Here is a 19,813-nt window from a genome sequence, read left to right as displayed (position 1 = left end):
TAAAGAGATCCTTAGAATCAGAGGTGAAATTTTGCGTCACTGTAATCAGACAGTCAGACTTGCTTTTTCATTTGAGATGCAGTATGAAATACACTGTATTACCTATGAAGTGTTATGGTCAAAAAAGTTTAACTGGAATTTAAACAAACCTTTAGGATCTACTTTCCCATTTATCAGAAATACTGGGGATAGAGCAACAAGTTAAATGACACCACAAAAGAAATGATCAGAGAGGTCCAGAACGTGGAATGTTGTAGAAGATAACTGGCCTCCTTTCTTCAAAAAGTCACTGTCATGAAAGAAAAAATCACATGGAGTGGGTAACTATTCCAGATTAAAAGTGACGAGATATAACAGCCAAATACAATGTGGCATCCTTCATTATTCATTAGACCCTGGTTTTGAAAAGCTATTTATAAGAGACTTGGGGGTTGAGGAAATTTGAATATAGACTGGATTTTAAATGATATTAGATAACTATTGCTAATTTTATGAGCTGTGATAAGGGTGTTGTAGTTTCTGGAGAATGTCTTTAAATTTGCATACTAAAGTATTTAGAAGTGAAGTGTTACAGTGTTTGTAATACATTTCTAAATGATTTAGAAAAATGTATATATGTGTGTGCATGAAGCATATATGGCTGTTATTGAATCTAAGTGGTGTTCATATGGGTGTTCACTGTACTATTTTTTTCTATTTTCTGTGTGTTTGAAAAGTACATAAGAAAAATGTTCAGTATTTTTAACTAAATTAGTAAAATCTATGTGTCTATTATTGTATTCCCTTTTTACATATTATTTTACACTTTTGGTCCATATTCATCCATATTTTGATGTTTGTCATCAGTATTTTGTGCATGTGTGTGTGTATATATATCCCCACTTAATATCACATTTTTTTTTTCACATTTTTAATATTTTTACATATTCTTTCTATCAGCTTGTTTGCCTGTATGTTATGCCGCTGTTCCTTTAGTTCAGTAGCTTTTGGCATTCTCAATAACATTAGTAAATACCTTCGTATATGTAGTACTCGATTCTATTCTGTCATAACGTTAGGGTAACTTCATGTGTTGTGACTATTTAATAAAAGGTTGTGGACATTATGATTCTTAGTGGATGTTTCCATGTTGCCTTGAAAAGCAAATTTCAAAAAACATCTTTTCAAAATCTATGCATTCCTGGGAGGGATATTTTTTAAATTATATAAATCCTCACATTTAAAAGTGTAGTTACCTGTATCTCATTCTTCGATTAAAGTCGGTTTTATTCAATTGAAGTTCTTCAGCTAGGTTATTCAGCTAAGTCTAAAGAGAATAGAAAAACTAGGCAGGGGATGAATTGGACTGAAGTATTCCAGGCAGAGAATGCACAAGCTAGAAGCATTAAGGCAGTGTGTTTCAAGGCCTAAGGCTATAGCCCAAATGTCATACCACTGTTATCTGTTCTCCATCCATGTAAGTTCCCCTCTTTGAATCTGTTCTCTGCTTATTTCTATTACATAGTTTTTCACAGTATATTATCTTTATGGTTTATATATCTGTCTTTCCTCTGTCATTAGAGGCAAGGCACTACATCTCATTCTTCATCATGTCTACCATATCTGGCACAGTTTTTTGAAGTCTAGAATGGGCTTAGAGCACAGATTGGAGGGAATGTCAAAGAAGAGAGAAAATGAAGTCAAAACAGCTTGTTTTCTGGCTTTCACTGTAGTAATTGTCCTTGTGGTTATGAAGAATCCTAGATGGAAAATTCCATGGTCTGTACCTATATTCAGAAGATAGGCAAATAGAAGGTGAGATGTCATATTTGAAGAGTACCTTCATTAAAGGATCAGCCAGGGATTACTTTATCAAAGTCATGTTGTAAGTTTAGCTTTTCTGTATGGTTGCCATTAACAGAAATAAACTACAGGGTTAATGGTTATGAACTTAAGTTATGTGTTGTTTGAAGCTCTTGGTGAATGGAAAACAGTGAATTCAGTTCAGAAATAAAATTCTGAAAGTTTAACCAAAGCAACTCCTGCTTCTGCAGAAATCCATGTTTATATATAGCAATCAGTAGAAGACATTCAGTATTCAGGTATTTCACAAAATACTTGGCGTTTTATCATTTTTATGTATGAATTGTGGCCTTTCAAGAGGATTCAAGAACATTTTTACATTGCTCTCATTTTTTTTTCCAAATACTTCTTTCGAGGTTAATTTATATACAATAAAATGCACAGATTGGGACTTCCCTGGTGGCACAGTGGTTAAGAATCCGCCTGCCAATGCAGGGGACATGGGTTCAAGCCCTGGTCTGGGAAGATCCCACATGCTGCAGAGCAACTAAGCCCGTGCGCCACAACTACTGAGCCTGCGCTCTAGAACCTGCGTGCCACAACTACTGAAGCCCTCGTGCCTAGAGCCCGTGCTCCGCAACGAGAAGACACCGCGGTGAGAAGCCCGCACACCGCAACGAAGAGTAGCCCCCTCTCACCTCAACTAGAGAAAAGCCTGCACTCAGCAATGAAGACCCAACGCAGCCAAAAATTAAATAAATAAATAAACCTTTTTAAAAAATGCACAGATTTAAAGTGAAGAGTTTGATCAGTTTTGAGAACGTATACCATTGTTACTACATCAAGATAAAAGAACATTTCCCTCAGTCCAGAAGTTCCTTTGTACCCCTTTCTAGTCATTCACCACACTTACCTATCCTGGCAATCACCATTCTGACCTCTATGAACAAAGATTAGTTTTACTTAGTTTAGAACTGCAATCATACAGTATGTACTCTTTTGCACAGGAATGTTTTAAATTATTATTACTTGTGGGTTCAGCTATTGTCCTGAGATTATATATGTAACATATTTTGAAGACACCAAGTAATATAGTTGGAGAAGCTTTTGGAGAAACTAATTTCTCTTCTTTTTTTCTTTTTTTTTAAATTTTTTTTAATGGAAGTATAGTTGGATTTACAGTGTTTTAGGTGTACAGTAAAGTGATTTCAGTTATACATATACATGTATGTATACCCATTCTTTTTCAGATTCTTTTCCATTATATGTTATTATAAGATACCGAATATAGTTTCCAGTGCTATACAGTAGGTCCTTGTTGTTTATCTGTTTTATATGTAATAGTGTGTATCTGTTAATTCCAAATTCCAAACTTATCCCTGTTCCCCCTTTCCTTTTTGGTAACCATACGTTTGTTTTCTATGTGAGTCTATTTCTATTTTGTAAATAAGTTCATTTGTATCATTTTTTTAGATTCCACATGTAAGTGATGTCATATGATGTTTGTCTTTCTCTGTCTGACTTACTTCACTCAGTATGATAATCTCTAGGTCCATCCATGTTGCTGCAAATGGCATTGCTTCATTCTTTTTAATGCCTGAGTAATATTCCGTTGTATATGTATATATCACATCTTCTTTATCCATTCATCTTTCAATAGACATTTAGGTTGCTTCCATGTCATGGCTATTGTAAATAGTGCTGCTATGAACATTGGGGTGCATGTATCTTTTCAAATTAGAGTTTTCTCTGGATATATGCCCAGGAGTGGGATTACTGGATCATGTGGTAGCTCTATTTTTAGTTTTTTAAGAAACCTCCATACTGTAGGAGAAAGTAATTTTCTGAGCTTAGAAGTTCTGATCCTTTCATCACTAGTTATTGTGACACGTAAATTGACCTTTTACATTTTAAAATGGCATATAATTTAGAGTTGAGCTGCATTCCACTTTAAATAAAACTTGGTTTCTAGGCAGAAGAAGAAAGATGTGAAGCAGTGTACCTGAATATTAATGAGTCTTTGTGTTTAGATAGATACTTCTGGTTAAGAGTAAATAAAATCTTATTTTATATATATATATATATATATATATATATATATATATATATATATAAAAAGATAGCATAGCTACCTTGTTTGATACCACTCAGTTGTTAGTTAGGGGAGCAGGGGTTTGATTTGAAATTTGTTTGCTTACAGACTTCATGTTTTTTCCAGTTAAGCTGCTGATCTGGAAAGTTGTACGTTGTTTGGTAAAATTTGGACTCTGTAGTTTCCCTACTCTTGCCATTACCTGTAGGTAGAATTTTGACTTCTAGGATGTTGTTCATTTTACTTTTACTGTAAAATTTATAATAAAAATTTAAATTAAATTTGTAAAAAAAAAAATCTTACTTTATAGAACTTCGTTTCAGTAGACTCTTAGCTCTGTGTTAGTTGGGTTTTTTTTGTACAGGAAACTAGAAACTGTCACATCATATTTTTCTTCCCTTTACAAGTAATAATAGCTATATTTTTTGAATGATTACTATGTGTTTCTAGGCATTGTGATTTCATTGAATCTTAATAGCACTCTCAAGTTAGTTACTATTATTATTCCCAAATGACTTGCTTTGGACCACATAGTGAGTGGTAGAACTCTGTATGACTTCAGAACTCTCTCTCCAGCTCTTAGCCCCCCAGCAACTGCTTCTGCCAGGCTCTGTGGAGTCTTGTCCTGCATGTGCAAGGACCTAAGTGGAAATCCTACACAGATTTCTGGGGCTCCTTCTCTTTAAGTCCCTCCTCTCTAGACCTTACCTCCTCAAATTCCAGCTGCCTTATTCCAGAGCCTAGACTCCAATCTCCGTTTCTTCCACCCACCCAGGAAGAACAGTACTCTCTACTCAGGCTCCACCTTTCATGCTGCAGTTTGGAAATTGTGTCCAGCCAAAGGAGGTGAATGCAAAGCTCACCTGTTTCCCTTTCTCAAGAATCTCACCCTGTGCTCTCTGTTGCCCAATGCCTGGAAACAGTTGCATCGTAAATTGTGCCCAGTTTTATAACCTATCACAGGAAAACAAGTACACTACCAGCTATTCCTCCTATTTTTAAACAAACATTTTATCTTTTTTTTTTTTTTTTAAACATCTCAATGGCTATGATTTTAAACTTTTTTGGGGGGGGGTTATTGATTGATTGATTGATTGATTGATTGATTGCTGTGTTGGGTCTTCGTTTCTGTGCCAGGGCTTTCTCTAGTTGCAGCAAGTGGGGGCCACTCTTAATCGCGGTGCACGGGCCTCTCATCGTCGCGGCCTCTCCTATTGCGGAGCACAGGCTCCAGACGCGCAGGCTCAGCAGTTGTGGCTCACGGGCCCAGTTGCTCCGCGGCATGTGGGATCTTCCCAGACCAGGGCTCGAACCCATGTCCCCTGCATTGGCAGGCAGATTCTCAACCACTGCACCACCAGGGAAGCCCTATCATTTTCTTGAATACTAGGTTGGATGGCACAGTTCATCGCATCACCTTTTCATTTTGGAACAATTAATTTTCAGTTGTTGGATGATTTCTGAAAGATTAATCTGTTGTGATGGTTAAAACAAAATGTGCTAAACAATGATATTACACTCTATCTCTCAAGTACATAAGGTTCATATGCCAAATTTGGGGTTATTGGTATGTGTGTGTGTGTGTATATGTGTGTGTGTCTGTGTGTGTGTGTGTATATATATATATACTTCTCTGTGACAGTAGTAGGTCTATTTTGGGCTTTTTTTGTTTGTAGTTCCATAGAATTATTTTTGTGAATTGTTGATTAGTTTCATGTATTGGGCCTCAGAATCTAAATAGTGCTGTAGATCATCATATGTTGTCATATTGCTTCCCCAAAAGAATAAATAGTTACTAAAGCCCTCATCCTTTACACTTATCGTTATTAGAGTATCTACTTGTTATAGTTTATTTAAATTATTTGTTTCTCCATCGTTATTCATGTTATAAAGTAAAAGTTCTAAAATAGTTTGAATCAGTTTTTGAACATTATTCAGTTTATTCTTTTAATTCTTTCTGTGTGTGTGTTTTTCTTAAACTACATTGTTGCTTGTTATGTATAGCAATCTGATAGGAAAATATATTTAAATGAAAAAAGTAAGGTGCAGAACAGTGTGTATTATGCTACCTGCCATTTGTGTCAATATGCATTTACATGTATGCATGTATGTGCGTTGATTATCATCTCACGGCGATAGTCTAGTTGCTACTGAAGAGGGACTGGAAGACACAGGGAGGTGAGGGAAACCTCACAGTGTACCTTTTTGTATTTTTTCTACTTTTGTGCTGTTTACATTTACTGACAGTAAAAAAATAAATATGTAATTAAGTTAAACTTGGTAAGATATTGATAGATCATCTTACTCCTTTAAATTATTTTTCTTTTTTTTTTTTTTTTTTTTATTAATTTTATTTATGGCTGTGTTGGGTCTTTGTTTCTGTGCGAGGGCTTTCTCTAGTTGCAGCAAGTGGGGGCCACTCTTCATCGCGGTGCGCGGGCCTCTCACTATCGCGGCCTCTCTTGTTACAGAGCACAGGCTCCAGACGCGCAGGCTCAGTAATTGTGGTTCACGGGCCCAGTTGCTCCGCGGCATGTGGGATCTTCCCAGACCAGGGCTCGAACCCGTGTCCCCTGCATTGGCAGGCAGATTCTCAACCACTGCGCCACCAGGGAAGCCCCAAATTATTTTTCTTAATCAATATTTTTTTATTGAAGTATAGTTGATTTACAGTGTTGTGTTAATTTCTGCTGTACAGCAAAGTGACTCAGTTATACATAGATATAGTCTTTTTTTTTTTATTCTTTTCCATTATGGTTTATCATAGGATACTGAATATAGTTCCCTGTGCTATACAGTAGGACCTTGTTGTGTATCCATTCTATATATAAAAGCTTACATCTGCTAACCCCAACCTCCCACTCCATCCATCCCCCAACCCCCTCCCCCTTGGCAACCACCAGTCTGTTTCTATGTCCGTGATTCTGTTTCTGTTTCATAGATAGGTTCATTTGTGTCATACAGTAAGTCCCCTACATACGAACCTTCAAGTTGCAGACTTTCAAAGATGTGAATGTGCCCCTCTATGCCAGCTGCTGTACTGTACTACTGTGCTTTTCAAAGTACTATACTGTAAGATTAAAAATGTTTTATTTTGGGGGACTTCCCTGGTGGCACAGTGGTTAAGCATCTACATGCCAATGCAGGGGACATGGGTTTGAGCCCTGGTCCAGGAAGATCCCACATGCTGCGGAGCAACTAAGCCTGTGCACCACAACTACTGAGCTTGCGCTCTAGAGCCCGCGAGCCACAACTACTGAGCCTGCACACCACAATTATTGAGGCCACGTGCCACAACTACTGAAGCCCGTGTGCCTAGAGCCCATGCTCCGCAACAAGAGAAGCCACTGCAACGAGAAGCCCGCGCACTGCAACGAAGAGTAGCCCCTGCTTGCCGCAACTAGAGAGAGCCCGCAGGCAGCAACGAAGACCCAACACAGCCAGCCAGCCATCCATACATACATACATACATACATAAATAAATAAAAATATTTTTTTAAGTTTTATTTTTCTTGTTTGTTTTTTATGTATAATTTGTATGAAAAGTATTATAAACCTATTACAGTACAGTACTATATAGCCGATTGTGTTAGTTGGGTACCTAGGCTAACTTTGTTGGACTTACAAACAAATTGGACTTACGAACACGCTCTTGGAACAGAACTCATTCGTTATGCAGGGGACTTACTGTATTTTAGATTCCACATATAAGTGATATCATATGGTATTTGTCTTTCTCTCTCTGACTTACTTCACTCAGTATGATACTCTCTAGCTCCTTACATGTTGCTGCAAATGGCATGATTTCATTCTTTTTAATGGCTGAGTAATATTCCATTGTATATATGTACCACATCATCTTTATCCATTCATCTGTCGATGGACATTTAGGTTGTTTCCATGTCTTGGCTATTGTGAATAGTGCTGCTGTGAGCATAGGGGTACATGTATCTTTTTGAATTATGAACTTCACAGTATACTCTTTTGTATTCTATTTTTGTGCTGTGTACATTTACTGACAATAAAAAATAAATAATATGTAATGAAGGTACACTTGGTAAGCTATATCTATCATCTAACTCCTTTAAACTTTTTTATTTTTCCATTTTTATAGGTAATTCGTATAGTGCTTTATAATAGGTAAGTACTCTTTCCTCAGTATTTCTTGGAGAACACTTCATATCAGTATGTAAAACTGTCTTGTTTTAAACATTTGCAAGATATTCTTATATATAGATTTGTACCATACTTATTTGATTGAGCTCTTACGGATGGAAGTTTAGGTTGCTTCCAGTTGTTTGCTATTTAATACTACAGTCCGTGTTCTTTTACATAATTCTTTTTGTCTGAATACATCCTTAAGATTATCTAAATAGATTGAATTAGAATCAAGAATTAGATTCTAGAATTAGAACTCCTGGATTGAAGAAGATACACATTTATAATTTTAAAAGATTTTTGCCAAATTGCTCTCAGTAGAGATTGTATTAATTTCCATTTCCACCAACATTGTATGAGAGTCGCTGTTTCCCACAGTCTAGCCAATAATTTATCAGACCTTTGGATCTTTGTCAGTCTAATAGTTGGAAATGATTGTCTCATTGTATTTATAATTTATTTATCTTATTATTGTGAAGTTCACCTTTTCTTGTATTTAAGAGAACTGTGTATCTTTTCTGAAAACTTGAGAAACATCACCTTTGCCTACTTTTCAACTGGGATGTGTGTTTTTCCTTTTTGATTTGCAAGAATTCTTTGTGATATGAGTTGCAAATACTTTTTTCCTAGCTTGTCATTTATTTTGGCCTTGCTTATGGTTGTAGTGGTTGTCATTTTGACAGAAATATTTGCTTTTTATGTAGTCATAGTGCTTAATTTTCATATAGTCAGAATCATCCCGCCTTTTCAGGCTTTTCTTCTAATGCTTCTGCTGTTTAATTTTTTTCCTGTACCTATGTGGTAATTTTTCCATTATCATTTTAGATATTTGTGCTTACTTTCTCTTTTCAACTTTTGCTTATAAAATTTTATCTGCAGATGATCCTCATTATTCATAGATTCTATATTTGCAAATTTGCTAGCTTGCTAAAATTTATCTGTAATCCCGAAGTCATTATTTGTGGAGCTTTCACCATCATTCATGGACACATGCAGAGGGTGAAAAATTTGAGTCACCTGACAGACATTTTCAGCTGAGATAAAGCTGAAAATGTAGTGCCCTGTTTTCTTGTTTCAGCTTTCATACTATAAACAAAGGTCATTTTCACAATCTATTTAGTTCTGCGCTTTTTACATTTTTCTGTCTTTTGTGCCTTTTGACTTCACTCTTTAAAATAGCCCCCAAGTATTGTGCTGTAGTGATATCTAATGTTCCCAAGTGCAAGAAGGCTGTGATGTGCCTTACAGGGAGAATACATGTGTTAGATGTGTTCAGGCATGAGTTGTAGTGCTGTTGGCTATGAGTTCAGTGTTATTGAATCAACAATATATATGAAATAGTGTGTCTTTCAACAGAAACACACATAAGGTTATGTACTGATCAGCTGGTAATGTGACCAGAGGCTTGCAGGAACCTAGCCCTGTGTTTCTTCTAGGAGTAATGGCTCAGTATTCACAAATTCATTGTTTGTGGTGACTTTTAAAAATATAACCGCCATGAATAATGAGAATTGACTCTATGTAATTTCAAGTCATTTTACAGTTTACAGAATAAAGAGTGAAAATAGTTTTGTTAGCAATTTCAATGAGAATTTAAATACAGCAAACCCCAATTTTTATTATGTATTTTCCTAGTATTGAATGTTTATATATATCTCCAAATCAGATAATATTCTTTGAATGCAACTAACTGTTCATTGGCTGTTATGCATGAACCTGAAATATATTTATCTTATAAATACTGACTCTAATAAATTTCTTTTTTTTTTTGAATTTTTGAATTTTATTTTATTTATTTATTTATTTATTTTATTTTTGGCTGTGTTGGGTCTTCATTTCTGTGCGAGGGCTTTCTCCAGTTGCGGCAAGCGGGGGCCACTCTTCATTGCAGTGCGCGGGCCTCTCACTATCGTGGCGTCTCTTACTGCGGAGCACAAGCTCCAGACGCACAGGCTCAGTAGTTGTGGCTCACGGGCCTAGTTGCTCCGCAGCATGTGGGATCTTCCCAGACCAGGGCTCAAACCCGTGTCCCCCTGCATTGGCAGGCAGATTCTCAACCACTGCGCCACCAGGGAAGCCCTATTTATTTTTTTATAGAGCAGGTTCTTATTAGTCATCCATTTTATACATATTAGTGTATACATGTCAATCCCAATCTCCCAATTCATCCCACCATCTCCCTCTCCCCCCGCCGCTTTCCCCCCGTGGTGTCCATACGTTTGTTCTCTACATCTGTGTCTCTGTTTCTGCCCTGCAAACTGGTTCATCTGTACCATGTTTCTAGGTTCCACATATATGCGTTAATATACGATATTTGTTTTTCTCTTTCTGACTTACTTCATTCTGTATGACAGTCTCTACATCCATCCACGACTGACTCTAAATTTCAAATGCAACTCTGCTGTGTTCTAGCTTATCGTTACCTTGATTCTTCATGCACTTGGTTCGTCAAAACAGTACTTTTGAAAGCTTCTATTTGTTGGATAGACAGTTGATAGCTATCCTCTTTGTTGCCTAATAGCAAAACATTTCATTTTTTTTTATAGATACCAGTTAGAATGATCTTATTGTTTTTCATTTCTACATATTTATTACCTTCCAATTACTTTGTTTACACATCTGTCTTCCATATCTGTCCACAAACTGTAAGTAAATTTTAGTGTACAAGCATTATAAAAGATGAAAGAATATTGTCACATGTCCTTTTAGCAAAATGGGATGGTTCAGGTTTTTAATCATAAAATATTATATAATGAAGTCCTTCCTGTTGAAGGACTAACTAAATGATACTACCATATTTTCTTTTTTGTCCTGAGAAATATATCAGTTCCTTTATTTACAAAACAGAAACAGACTCACAGACTTAGAGAACGAACTTATGGTTACCAGGGGGGAAGGGTGGGGGAAACAGATAGTTAGGGAGTTTGGGATTCACATGTACACACTGCTATATTTAAAATGGATAACCAACAAGGACTTACTGTATAGCATAGGGAACTCTGCTCAGTATTATGTAACAACCTAGATGGGAAAAGAATTTGAAAAAGAATAGATACCTGTATATGTATAACTGAGTCACTTTGCTTTACACCTGAAACTATCACAACATTATTAATCAACTATACTCCAATATATAAAATAAAAAGTTTTAAAAAAAAGTATATCATTTCTTGAGTTTGGGAAAATTCACCTAAGTAGAATATGTCATCTGAAGACTCATCGTCTGAGACTTTACTTACATGAACAATTTCACCATTATTGGTCCAGAATAAAGATCAAAATTTTTTTCTTAAAGGGTTAGGTAGTAAATATGTTAGGCCATAGTTTTCCAGCCGCTGGCCTAGATGTTACTCTCTATCCCTTTACATTCATCTTCTAATTGCTTTAATAATTTTGAAATGACTTTCTCTGTCGATTTTGTTCTCTTTGCTATTATGGACAGAAAATGAAAAAGTCTGAATTCTCAACTGTGTTCAGGGAAAGCTTTAAAAAAAAAGAGAATACAAGGATTGTGTCTCCATAGTTCCATTAAAACTTCTTGAAAGATAATCCAGTACTTTGGGCAACAGAATAAGAAAACTGAAGGATGGTGTAATAGTGATGCTTTATTTCACTACTAATGATTTATTTCATCATCGTTTTAGGTGATTCCATCCTTTCATGTCCTTATTTTAGTCTTTTTTCTTATGCATAGCTAGAGGTCACTGGTGAACGTATTATCTATTGCTACGTAACAAATTACCCTAAAATTTAGCACCTTAAAACAGCAAATAGTTATTTATTTATCTTTAGTTTCTGTGGGTCAGGAATGCAGGGGCAGCTGAGGTGGGTGGTTCTCCTAAGGCTGCAAATCAGGTTGTCAGCCTCAAGGCAATAGTCATCTCAGAGTTCTACTGGGGCTGGAGAATCTGCTTCAAGCTCACCCAGATGGTTGTTGTCAAGAGGCCCTCTTGCTACCGGGGGTTCTCCATAGGCAGCCTGAGAGTCCTCACAAACTGATAGTTGGCTTCTCCAGACTGGGTGATCCAGTATAGAATGAGCAACACCACACGTACTTTTATAACTTAGTCTCTGAATCACACACCATCAGTTCCACCTTTTTCTATCCTTTTGACGTAAGTGCAGCCCACAGCCAACTGGAGGGGATGAGACAAGGGCAGGAATCATTGGGGACCATCTTGAAGACTGGCTACCACAATGAGTTAAAATATATCCTGAGATGAAGAATAACAAAATGTTTCAAGATAAGGGATAATAAAATCACTAAGATTCTATATTGTAGATTTATAAAAGAGTCCAGTAGAGTTACAGCATAATTGCAAGATAGGAGTTTTATTTGTTTAGTTTTTTAAATAAAGAAATTTTCTCTTTGTTCTTTGGCAGACCTCTAAGAGTGAGTCATGAATGTAAGGACAAATAGTTAGAACTGATCGAATAAGAAACTCAAAAATTGGGAATTCCCTGGCAGTCCAGTGGTTAGGACTCGGTGCTTTCACTTCCGTGGCCCAGGTTCAATCCCTGGTTGGGGAACTAAGATCTAAAAAAAAAAACTCAAAAATTAAAATTGGGTTCATTGGGTCCAGATGATATACTCGGGATTAATTTCCACTTTCTGCTTTCCTTAGAAGTTTTTAAAAATTTTCTTCCTATCTGTTGTTTATTAAAATGGATATTTCAGGACCATAAATTTTTCTCTGACAATTTAGTTGTATTCTGTAGAATTCTTATTTTCTAGATATTCCAAATTTCAAAATTTTGTTTTTAACTCTAGAAATGTTTTAATTTCAGGTTAATTTCAATTAATTTCAGTTAATTAATTTTTAGGTTAATTTTAATTTCAGTTAGGTTTAATTTCTAGTTTTATTGTAGTTATAGAATATTGTTTGTATTGTTCTAATCACTATTTTTTTAACACATAATTTTGATCATTGTTTTTAATATGTTTTAAATTCTGTTAGGACAGATCAAATACCAGTGCTCCTTAAGAATTTTTTTAAAAAATACTCTTGCCCATTTATTCCTTCACATGAATTTCACAATTAATTTGTCTAAATATCTAACTATCCCATAAAGATTGAAATTAGTATTGTTTTTTACACTGGCATATTTTTATTCTAGTTTTATTTACCATGATGAGTGTGTTGCTTTCTGTTTTCTTCTTTATGATTTTATAAGAAAATAGATTTTTAAATTTCATAATTGTATGTAGACTTTTTATCTTTCAGATTCAGTGCAGCTCTCTCCCAAGGAGGATGGTATATTGATGCGCCCTGGTCAATGTGAACAGAAGTTTCATCATTTTCCTCATGAACACTTGGATGGGTGCATGTCATCTTCATCTCCCCTTGTTGCATGTGACTTATGCTTAAATAACCAGTTAGCTATTTTGAGGGAATAATCAGTTTGAATAACTGAACAATGGAAATATGAGTGATTAAAAGAAATTCAAGGTCACACACAGTGCAGAAATTCAATCTGTCAAAATCACAACTGAACCCGTTTGTATATTATAACTTTCTTAGTAAGTATGTTAAGATTTTTATTAATGCCTTTAAAAATAAATAACTTTTTTTTTTTTTTAAACCTTGACTATCTGAGTATTTTTCTTTGGAATATATATGGCAGGTTGGAGTCTGTCTAAAGATGTAGAGAAAACTACTCAGGCTTATTTGGGTAAAGGGTAGTATTGTAAAGATACAACCAACTGTAAAACAATGTTGCTGATGATCCGAGGTTAGGGAACAAAGCCTAGCTGAAGCTGAATGTCAGAGGACTGGACCTGGCCAGTCAGGAACCAAGGCTGTGTTCTGTTGCTTGGATGTCATATTGTCATTCTCCTCCTGCACCTTTTCTTATCTGTCTGCCTCTCTTCTAGCCTCCTCCACACCCTCCTCATGCACACTGCCTAACATGATTGCCCAGGCCATTCTCTCTTCATCATTACCTTGCAGTTCCATCTACCATCCATTTGACTATATCTGTGTCTCTCAGTTCAGATTCTCTGGAGAGGTAGAACATAGTACTGTTTTAGTTTAGTCTAAAGGATTGGTGTTCATACGCCTGAGATTCTCCCTAGTCCATTTAGCTGTGGGAGAAGATGTTAATATGTAAGTGCTATTTCTTTCAGAGGTTTTGCTTGGGCAAACCATGTGCCTAGCATATTAGTAGCTGCCCAGTATTTTTTGAATAAATAAGTGAATATTCAAGTGCCTGGTAAGTAAGCTTCGCAGAATGGAATGTTCTATGGCTTAAGCTTTTTTGTACAGGGTAAGTAGAGTTTTATCATTTTTCATGACAATTAGCTAATATTTTATATTAATTGTCTAAAATATGCCAGGTTAAATTTAGTTATGAAGGTAGCTTATTTGCTTTCTAAGATTTTTGGATGTTACCTCCCTTAATATTGTACCTAATACAGTTGGAGAGTAGTTGTAGGTTCAGGAAAGTCATTCAGTTCAGCAAATATTTATTCAACTTTGGGTTAGGCACTGTTCTAGGTGCTTGGGAACAAAACAGATGAAAGTTCCTGCTTGAAGTGGTGGGAACTAGCTAGTAAACAAGTGAAATTTATAAGGTGTCACGTAGTGATTCATGTCACAGAGAAAAGGGAAACAGGAAAGGGAGCTGGCAGAGTGGGATTGGAAGCAGGGATGCTTTTTAAAAAAAGAACAGGGAACTCCTAATTGAGATGACATTTGAGCAGAGATCTGCAGAAAATGAGAGCCATTAACATAAGTGAAGAACCTCCCGAGCAAAGAAAATGACAGGTGCAAAGGTCCTAAGACAAGAGTGTGTTTAGCATGTTCAGGGAACAGCAAAGAAACCAGCTTGGCTGGAGTGGAAGTGAACAAGGAGGAGAGATTAAGGTCATATGTAGGCCATTGCAAGGTCTTCAGCGTTTCTTGGGAATCCATTGGAAGGTTTTGAACCAAAGGTGTTGCATGATCGGATGCATAAAAAGAGGCTTCTGGGGGGAATTCCCTGGGGGTCCAGTGGTTAGGACTCTGGACTTCCACTGCAGGGAGAACGGGTTTGATCCCTAGTCGAGGAACTAAGATCCCACATGCCAAGCAGCGTGGCCCAAAAAAATAATAATTTAAACAAAAAAGAGGCTTCTGACTGCTCTGTTGAAAATAGACCATAAGTTTCAAGGGAGAGAGAGCAGGCCGAGTAGGGCTTGGATCTGAGTGTATTTTCCAAGTGGAGCTCAGGATTTGCCAGTAGATTCCATGTGGAGTATGAAAGAAAGGAGTCAAGAATGACCCCCCAAGGTTTTTGGCCTGAGCAAGTGGGAGAATAAAGTAATGAGATGGGGACTTCCCTGGTGGCGCAGTGGTTAAGAATCCACCTGCCAATGCAGGGGACACGGGTTCGAGCCCTGGTCCGGGAAGATCCCACATGCCGCGGAGCCACTAAGCTCGTGAGCCACAACTACTGAGCCTGCGCGTCTGGAGCCTGTGCTCCACAACAACAGAAGCCACCACAATGAGAAGCCCACACACTGCAATGAAGACCCAACACAGCCAAGAATAAATAAATTCATATAAAGTAATGAGATGGAGAAGTCTGCATAAAGAGTACTTTTGTAGAAAGGAAGGAGAAGGAGTTGGGTTTGGACCTGTGTAGTCTGAGGAGTTGGATATGAGTAAAGTGTTCAAAGGAGAGACCTGGGATAAAGATGAAATTTTAGAAGTTAGCATAGACCTAGAATTTAAAGCTGTTCATCAGGATGAGATAGCCGAGGAAGTGCATATAAATAGAGATGTTAGAGGAGAACTCTGGGGTACTCCCAATGTTTAGAGATGAGATATGAGAAGCAGTAAAACAGACTGAGAGGGAGCTCGCAATTAATTAGGAGGAAACCCAGAGTGATGCCCTGGAAGCCAAATGGAGAAAGTGTTTCGAGGAGTGATGGGCCATATCAAAGCTACCAATAGGTCAGATGCTGCTAGCAAGTCACATAGGATGAGGACTAAGAAGTATTTGTTGAATTCAGCAGTGACCCTCATAAGGGCTGTTTTGGTGCAATGGAGGAGGTGGTAGAGAATGGAAAAGAACAGATGAAGACAGCACATGTAAACAACTCTTTCAAGAATCTTTGTATTTCTGAATTTTTGTTATATTTGGGTATTAGTAAAATTATATTTGACATAGCTTTAGAATTTTTTGTGAATCTTGTATATATGTGTACGTGTGTAAATTTTTTAATGTAAGATTTCTTACTGTGGGTCATGGTGAAAAAAAGGTTTAAAAAATATGGGAATTAGAACAAGAAGGTGAAGAGAATGTTTAGAAAAGAGGTAAAGGATATGGGAGATGTTACTCATGTGAGCACAGGGGAAGGATTTGGGGAGTTGGAGAAGGTTGGGATATGTGATCAGAAAGGGAGAAGTTTTGAAACATAAGGATGAGTGTCAGGGCAATGAGGGATGATCTAGGAGTCCTGTGGAAATTGATGTATACTGGAATAAAGGGCATAGTGATCTTATGATCCAGAAGTAATCCATTCTCTGTAAAGGGCCAGGGTAAATTAATTTAGCTTTGTGGGCCTCTAAAAATGTAAAAAAACATTCTTAGCTTATAGGCTGTGGTCATACTTTGCTGCCCCCTGCTTTTTTTTTTTTTTTTTTTTTTTGGGCCATGCCACGTGGCTTATGGGATCTTAGTTCCCAGACCAGGGATTGAACCCAGGCCCTCAGCAGTGAAAGCACAGAGTCCTAACCTCTGGACCACCAGGGAATTCCCACTGCCCCCTGCTTTATACTAGAAGCCCTTGGCAGAAGCTCTGGACAAATAATTTGCATGGAGTCCTGTTATTTTTTAAAGTATCATTTTTAATACTACATGTATACGGTACAGAATTCAGATGATTATATGCAGGATAAAGTAAGCCTCCCTACTGTGTCCACTAGCTATCCTGCTCCCCTTTCTGGAATCTATCATCATTACCAGTTTCTTATTTAAGAAGTTTTCTATGAAGGTATGAACATGCATGTATATATATGCTCTCAGTCAATCTTAAATTTAACTAGATTCTTTTTCCTTTAGGTCTGAACTATGAAATGTAGTAAGTAATACTTGTACCGCTTATGACGTTATTGCCTTCATGTCCAAATCCAGCCTTCACTGCCTACTCTGCAATAATGAATCTGGACCCTGTAACTACCCCTCCCTTGTCAGCAGGTACAGTGTAAAGCTTTGTCAGTAGAGGGTGCTGGTGAGACACAGGAGGGGCAGGGGACTACTTTTCTTGGGTCCAATGTGCCTCTCTAGCAGACACCTGCAGCACATGGTTTCTGCAGCACATGGTTTCTACAGCCTTGTGCAGTGCCTGGCTTCAGCAGTGTCCAGTGGCCAGCAGCACTCAGCAGCCCCACGTGGATGGCTTTCCCTGGCACCCCCAAAACACTTCCTAAGCAAAGTGCTCCAAGCTTATACCTTCTTGGGCTGCACCTCTTTCATTAAGCCAACCTCTCTGTTGTCCATGGCTGTGCCTTCTCTGTCGAAGTCTAGATCTCAGCCCTGGGGTACTTTCTTTGGGTGCTGTGTCTCAGCCTAGCATGAAGAGCCATAAGCTATTCCCTATACCTGCTTAGAGTTCTCAATTTCATAATCAATCCTCATTATCCAGTTTCCTGTTACAGTGAATAACTCTTTATAGTAAACTTTCCCCAAATTACTGTGTGGTTTCTATCTCCTGATTGGACTCATACAAAACTTAAAACCTTTCTGATTACAAAAGCATTAGATATAAAATCAGACAAGAAGATAACCCATCTCACCTTCTAGTAATCTCACCCTCCAGAGCAACTATTAATGTTGTAATGCTAAACTAGTTTTATGCTTTAAATATAAAAATAAAAACAGCTACTTGTAAAACAAAGCAGTACAAAAAGGACAAAAGTAAAAAAGAATGCCTTCCTGTCCCCTTTCTACCCACTTAAAATAGTTACCACTATTAACATTTTCTTGTGTATTCTTCCAGAAATTCTTAATGCATCTAGAAACATGAGAGTATAGTTTTTAAACAAATGGAATCATACCATATATACCGTCCCTGTGTTTCATGGTAAAAATAAAAATTAAGGTAAAAGAATGGTTGTTTTCCAACTTATACTAGCATTATGAATTTGGATTGGCCTTCTAACCATTCAGAAAACTCTGTAGATTAACTGGTAGGAATGAAATTTTGGACACAGGCACAGATGTAGACATTCACATCAAATGTAATACCTTGAACATTATGAAGTCACTGACAAAATATGTTCTCCCTGAGCAAAGTGGATTCATAAGAAAGTTTTAAGGCCATTATAAATGCATATGTTGGACTCTTAAACATGTGGTTATCTAAAAAAACACTGATACTCAAGACTCTTGAAAACACAGATTTAGCTAATTTCCAATAATGCTAAATTCTATTCTACACTTTTTTGCTTCTACAATAAGCATTGAATCAAAAGCCTCTAGAATACAAGCATTTTCCCTAAATCCTATTTCTTCATATCCAACACAGTTGGTAAAGGGAAGGTGTAAGTAAACCCTACTATACCAAAGTTAATTAAATATACAAAACAGACCCTACAAGGATTAAGGAATATCTCTTGTTTCACCTATGTGTGAAAGTGATTCAGTCCTTAAGTTAGCCATTTTCTAATAACTTGAATACTCCTTTCATACGGTGGCTTTAAGATAGATTGGTACAGCTCTCCCTACCCCCTTCCCTGTGGCTTTGTTTGTTACTGTTTACCATAGTTAGCCTGAAAGCCTGATGCTGACCCTGATGCTTGATTAAAGGGCTGATCTTTGGTTGGGGAGGATCATTTAGGGACTTCAGAGTTACTGGTAATAATCTGTTTCTTGAACTCAGTAATGGGTAAGCGAGTGTTTGGTTTTTTTATTACATGCCTTATGCATTTTATTCTTTTGTATGCAGTATTTAATAACAAGTTTTTGGATAATTAGGTTTTTTAAATTGTTTGACAAAATTTTTCTTGATTTAGCAGTTTTTAGCTAAATCTTCTATTTCTGAATGATTGGAGAGAATGGCAGTACCCATTTCCAGTGAAGGGTGAAGTGTTTAGATAGAGGATGCCTTTCTATCATGGCAGTAAGCAGTGTGATGTCTTCTGCATCCAGGAGCCAACTTAACATGTTAAGTCTAGTGAGTCTTCGCAGTCGTAACACACATTGACTCAAAGACTTGACTGTTGTGGCCTGAGCTTTGATACATTCTTTGAAATGCCTGGAAATAGTTAACTCTTGCAAGTTGGGCATGTTGTCCAGTGTTTGAAAGAAGTTTCTGTATCCTTCCTCTGTAATCTTGTGGTTGATTGAAAGATTAAGATTCTCGAGTTTCTGGAAACCTCCATTGATTGCTACCTTGGCTATAAATATAAAAGCAAAATATTTATGAAAACAGAATCATAAGGACTTCTTTTTCAATACTGGTAGACTAGGTTATTTGAACCAACCTCTTCTACCACCATCACTTAAAGTACAAAATGCCCAATTTTAATAAAGATACATAAATTTAACAATAAGTACATTAGATAGATTTACTTCTAATTGGAGTATTAAAAATTAATAAATTACATTTAAAAAACCAAACTGTATATTTTTACAAGAGACACACTTTAAATATAAGGACATAGAAAGATTAAAAGTAAAAGGGATACATCTCTAAATAACTGGTGTGGCAAAAAAATGACAACTGAAATTAGAAAATATTTTGCACTGAATGAGAATGAAAATATGACACTAAAACTTGTGAGAGGGAGCTAA

General features: G+C 36.8%; 2 protein-coding genes across 17 annotated transcripts in view; one reads left to right on the top strand and one right to left on the bottom strand.

Annotated features, from left to right (window-relative positions):
- Positions 1-19,813, top strand: part of LOC309619161 (survival motor neuron protein) — a 261,837-nt gene that overhangs the window by 30,087 nt on the left and 211,937 nt on the right. For 2 of the 8 annotated variants that reach the window (XM_082374106.1, XM_082374099.1), the window contains 2 exons: positions 7,989-8,014; positions 13,258-13,615. The gene's annotated coding sequence lies outside the window, so the exon portion shown is untranslated. Of the gene's footprint in view, positions 1-155; positions 3,867-7,988; positions 8,015-13,241; positions 13,616-19,813 lie in introns of those variants that run through there. The other 6 variants (XM_082374100.1, XM_082374101.1, XM_082374102.1 and 3 more) reach the window with 6 other exon arrangements.
- The window catches only part of NAIP (NLR family apoptosis inhibitory protein), a 39,381-nt gene continuing 38,484 nt past the window's right edge, over positions 18,917-19,813 (bottom strand). For all 9 annotated transcript variants that reach the window (XM_082373394.1, XM_082373391.1, XM_082373396.1 and 6 more), the window contains one exon: positions 18,917-19,416. In XM_082373394.1, the coding sequence (XP_082229520.1) occupies positions 19,052-19,416 (365 nt within the window). In that variant the 3' untranslated portion in view covers positions 18,917-19,051. The remainder of the gene's footprint in view (positions 19,417-19,813) is intronic.

The sequence above is a fragment of the Balaenoptera borealis genome (genome assembly GCF_965194805.1).
Source record: "Balaenoptera borealis genome assembly, chromosome: 2".
NCBI lineage: Eukaryota > Metazoa > Chordata > Mammalia > Artiodactyla > Balaenopteridae > Balaenoptera > Balaenoptera borealis.
This window is presented reverse-complemented; position numbering and strand designations above follow the sequence as displayed.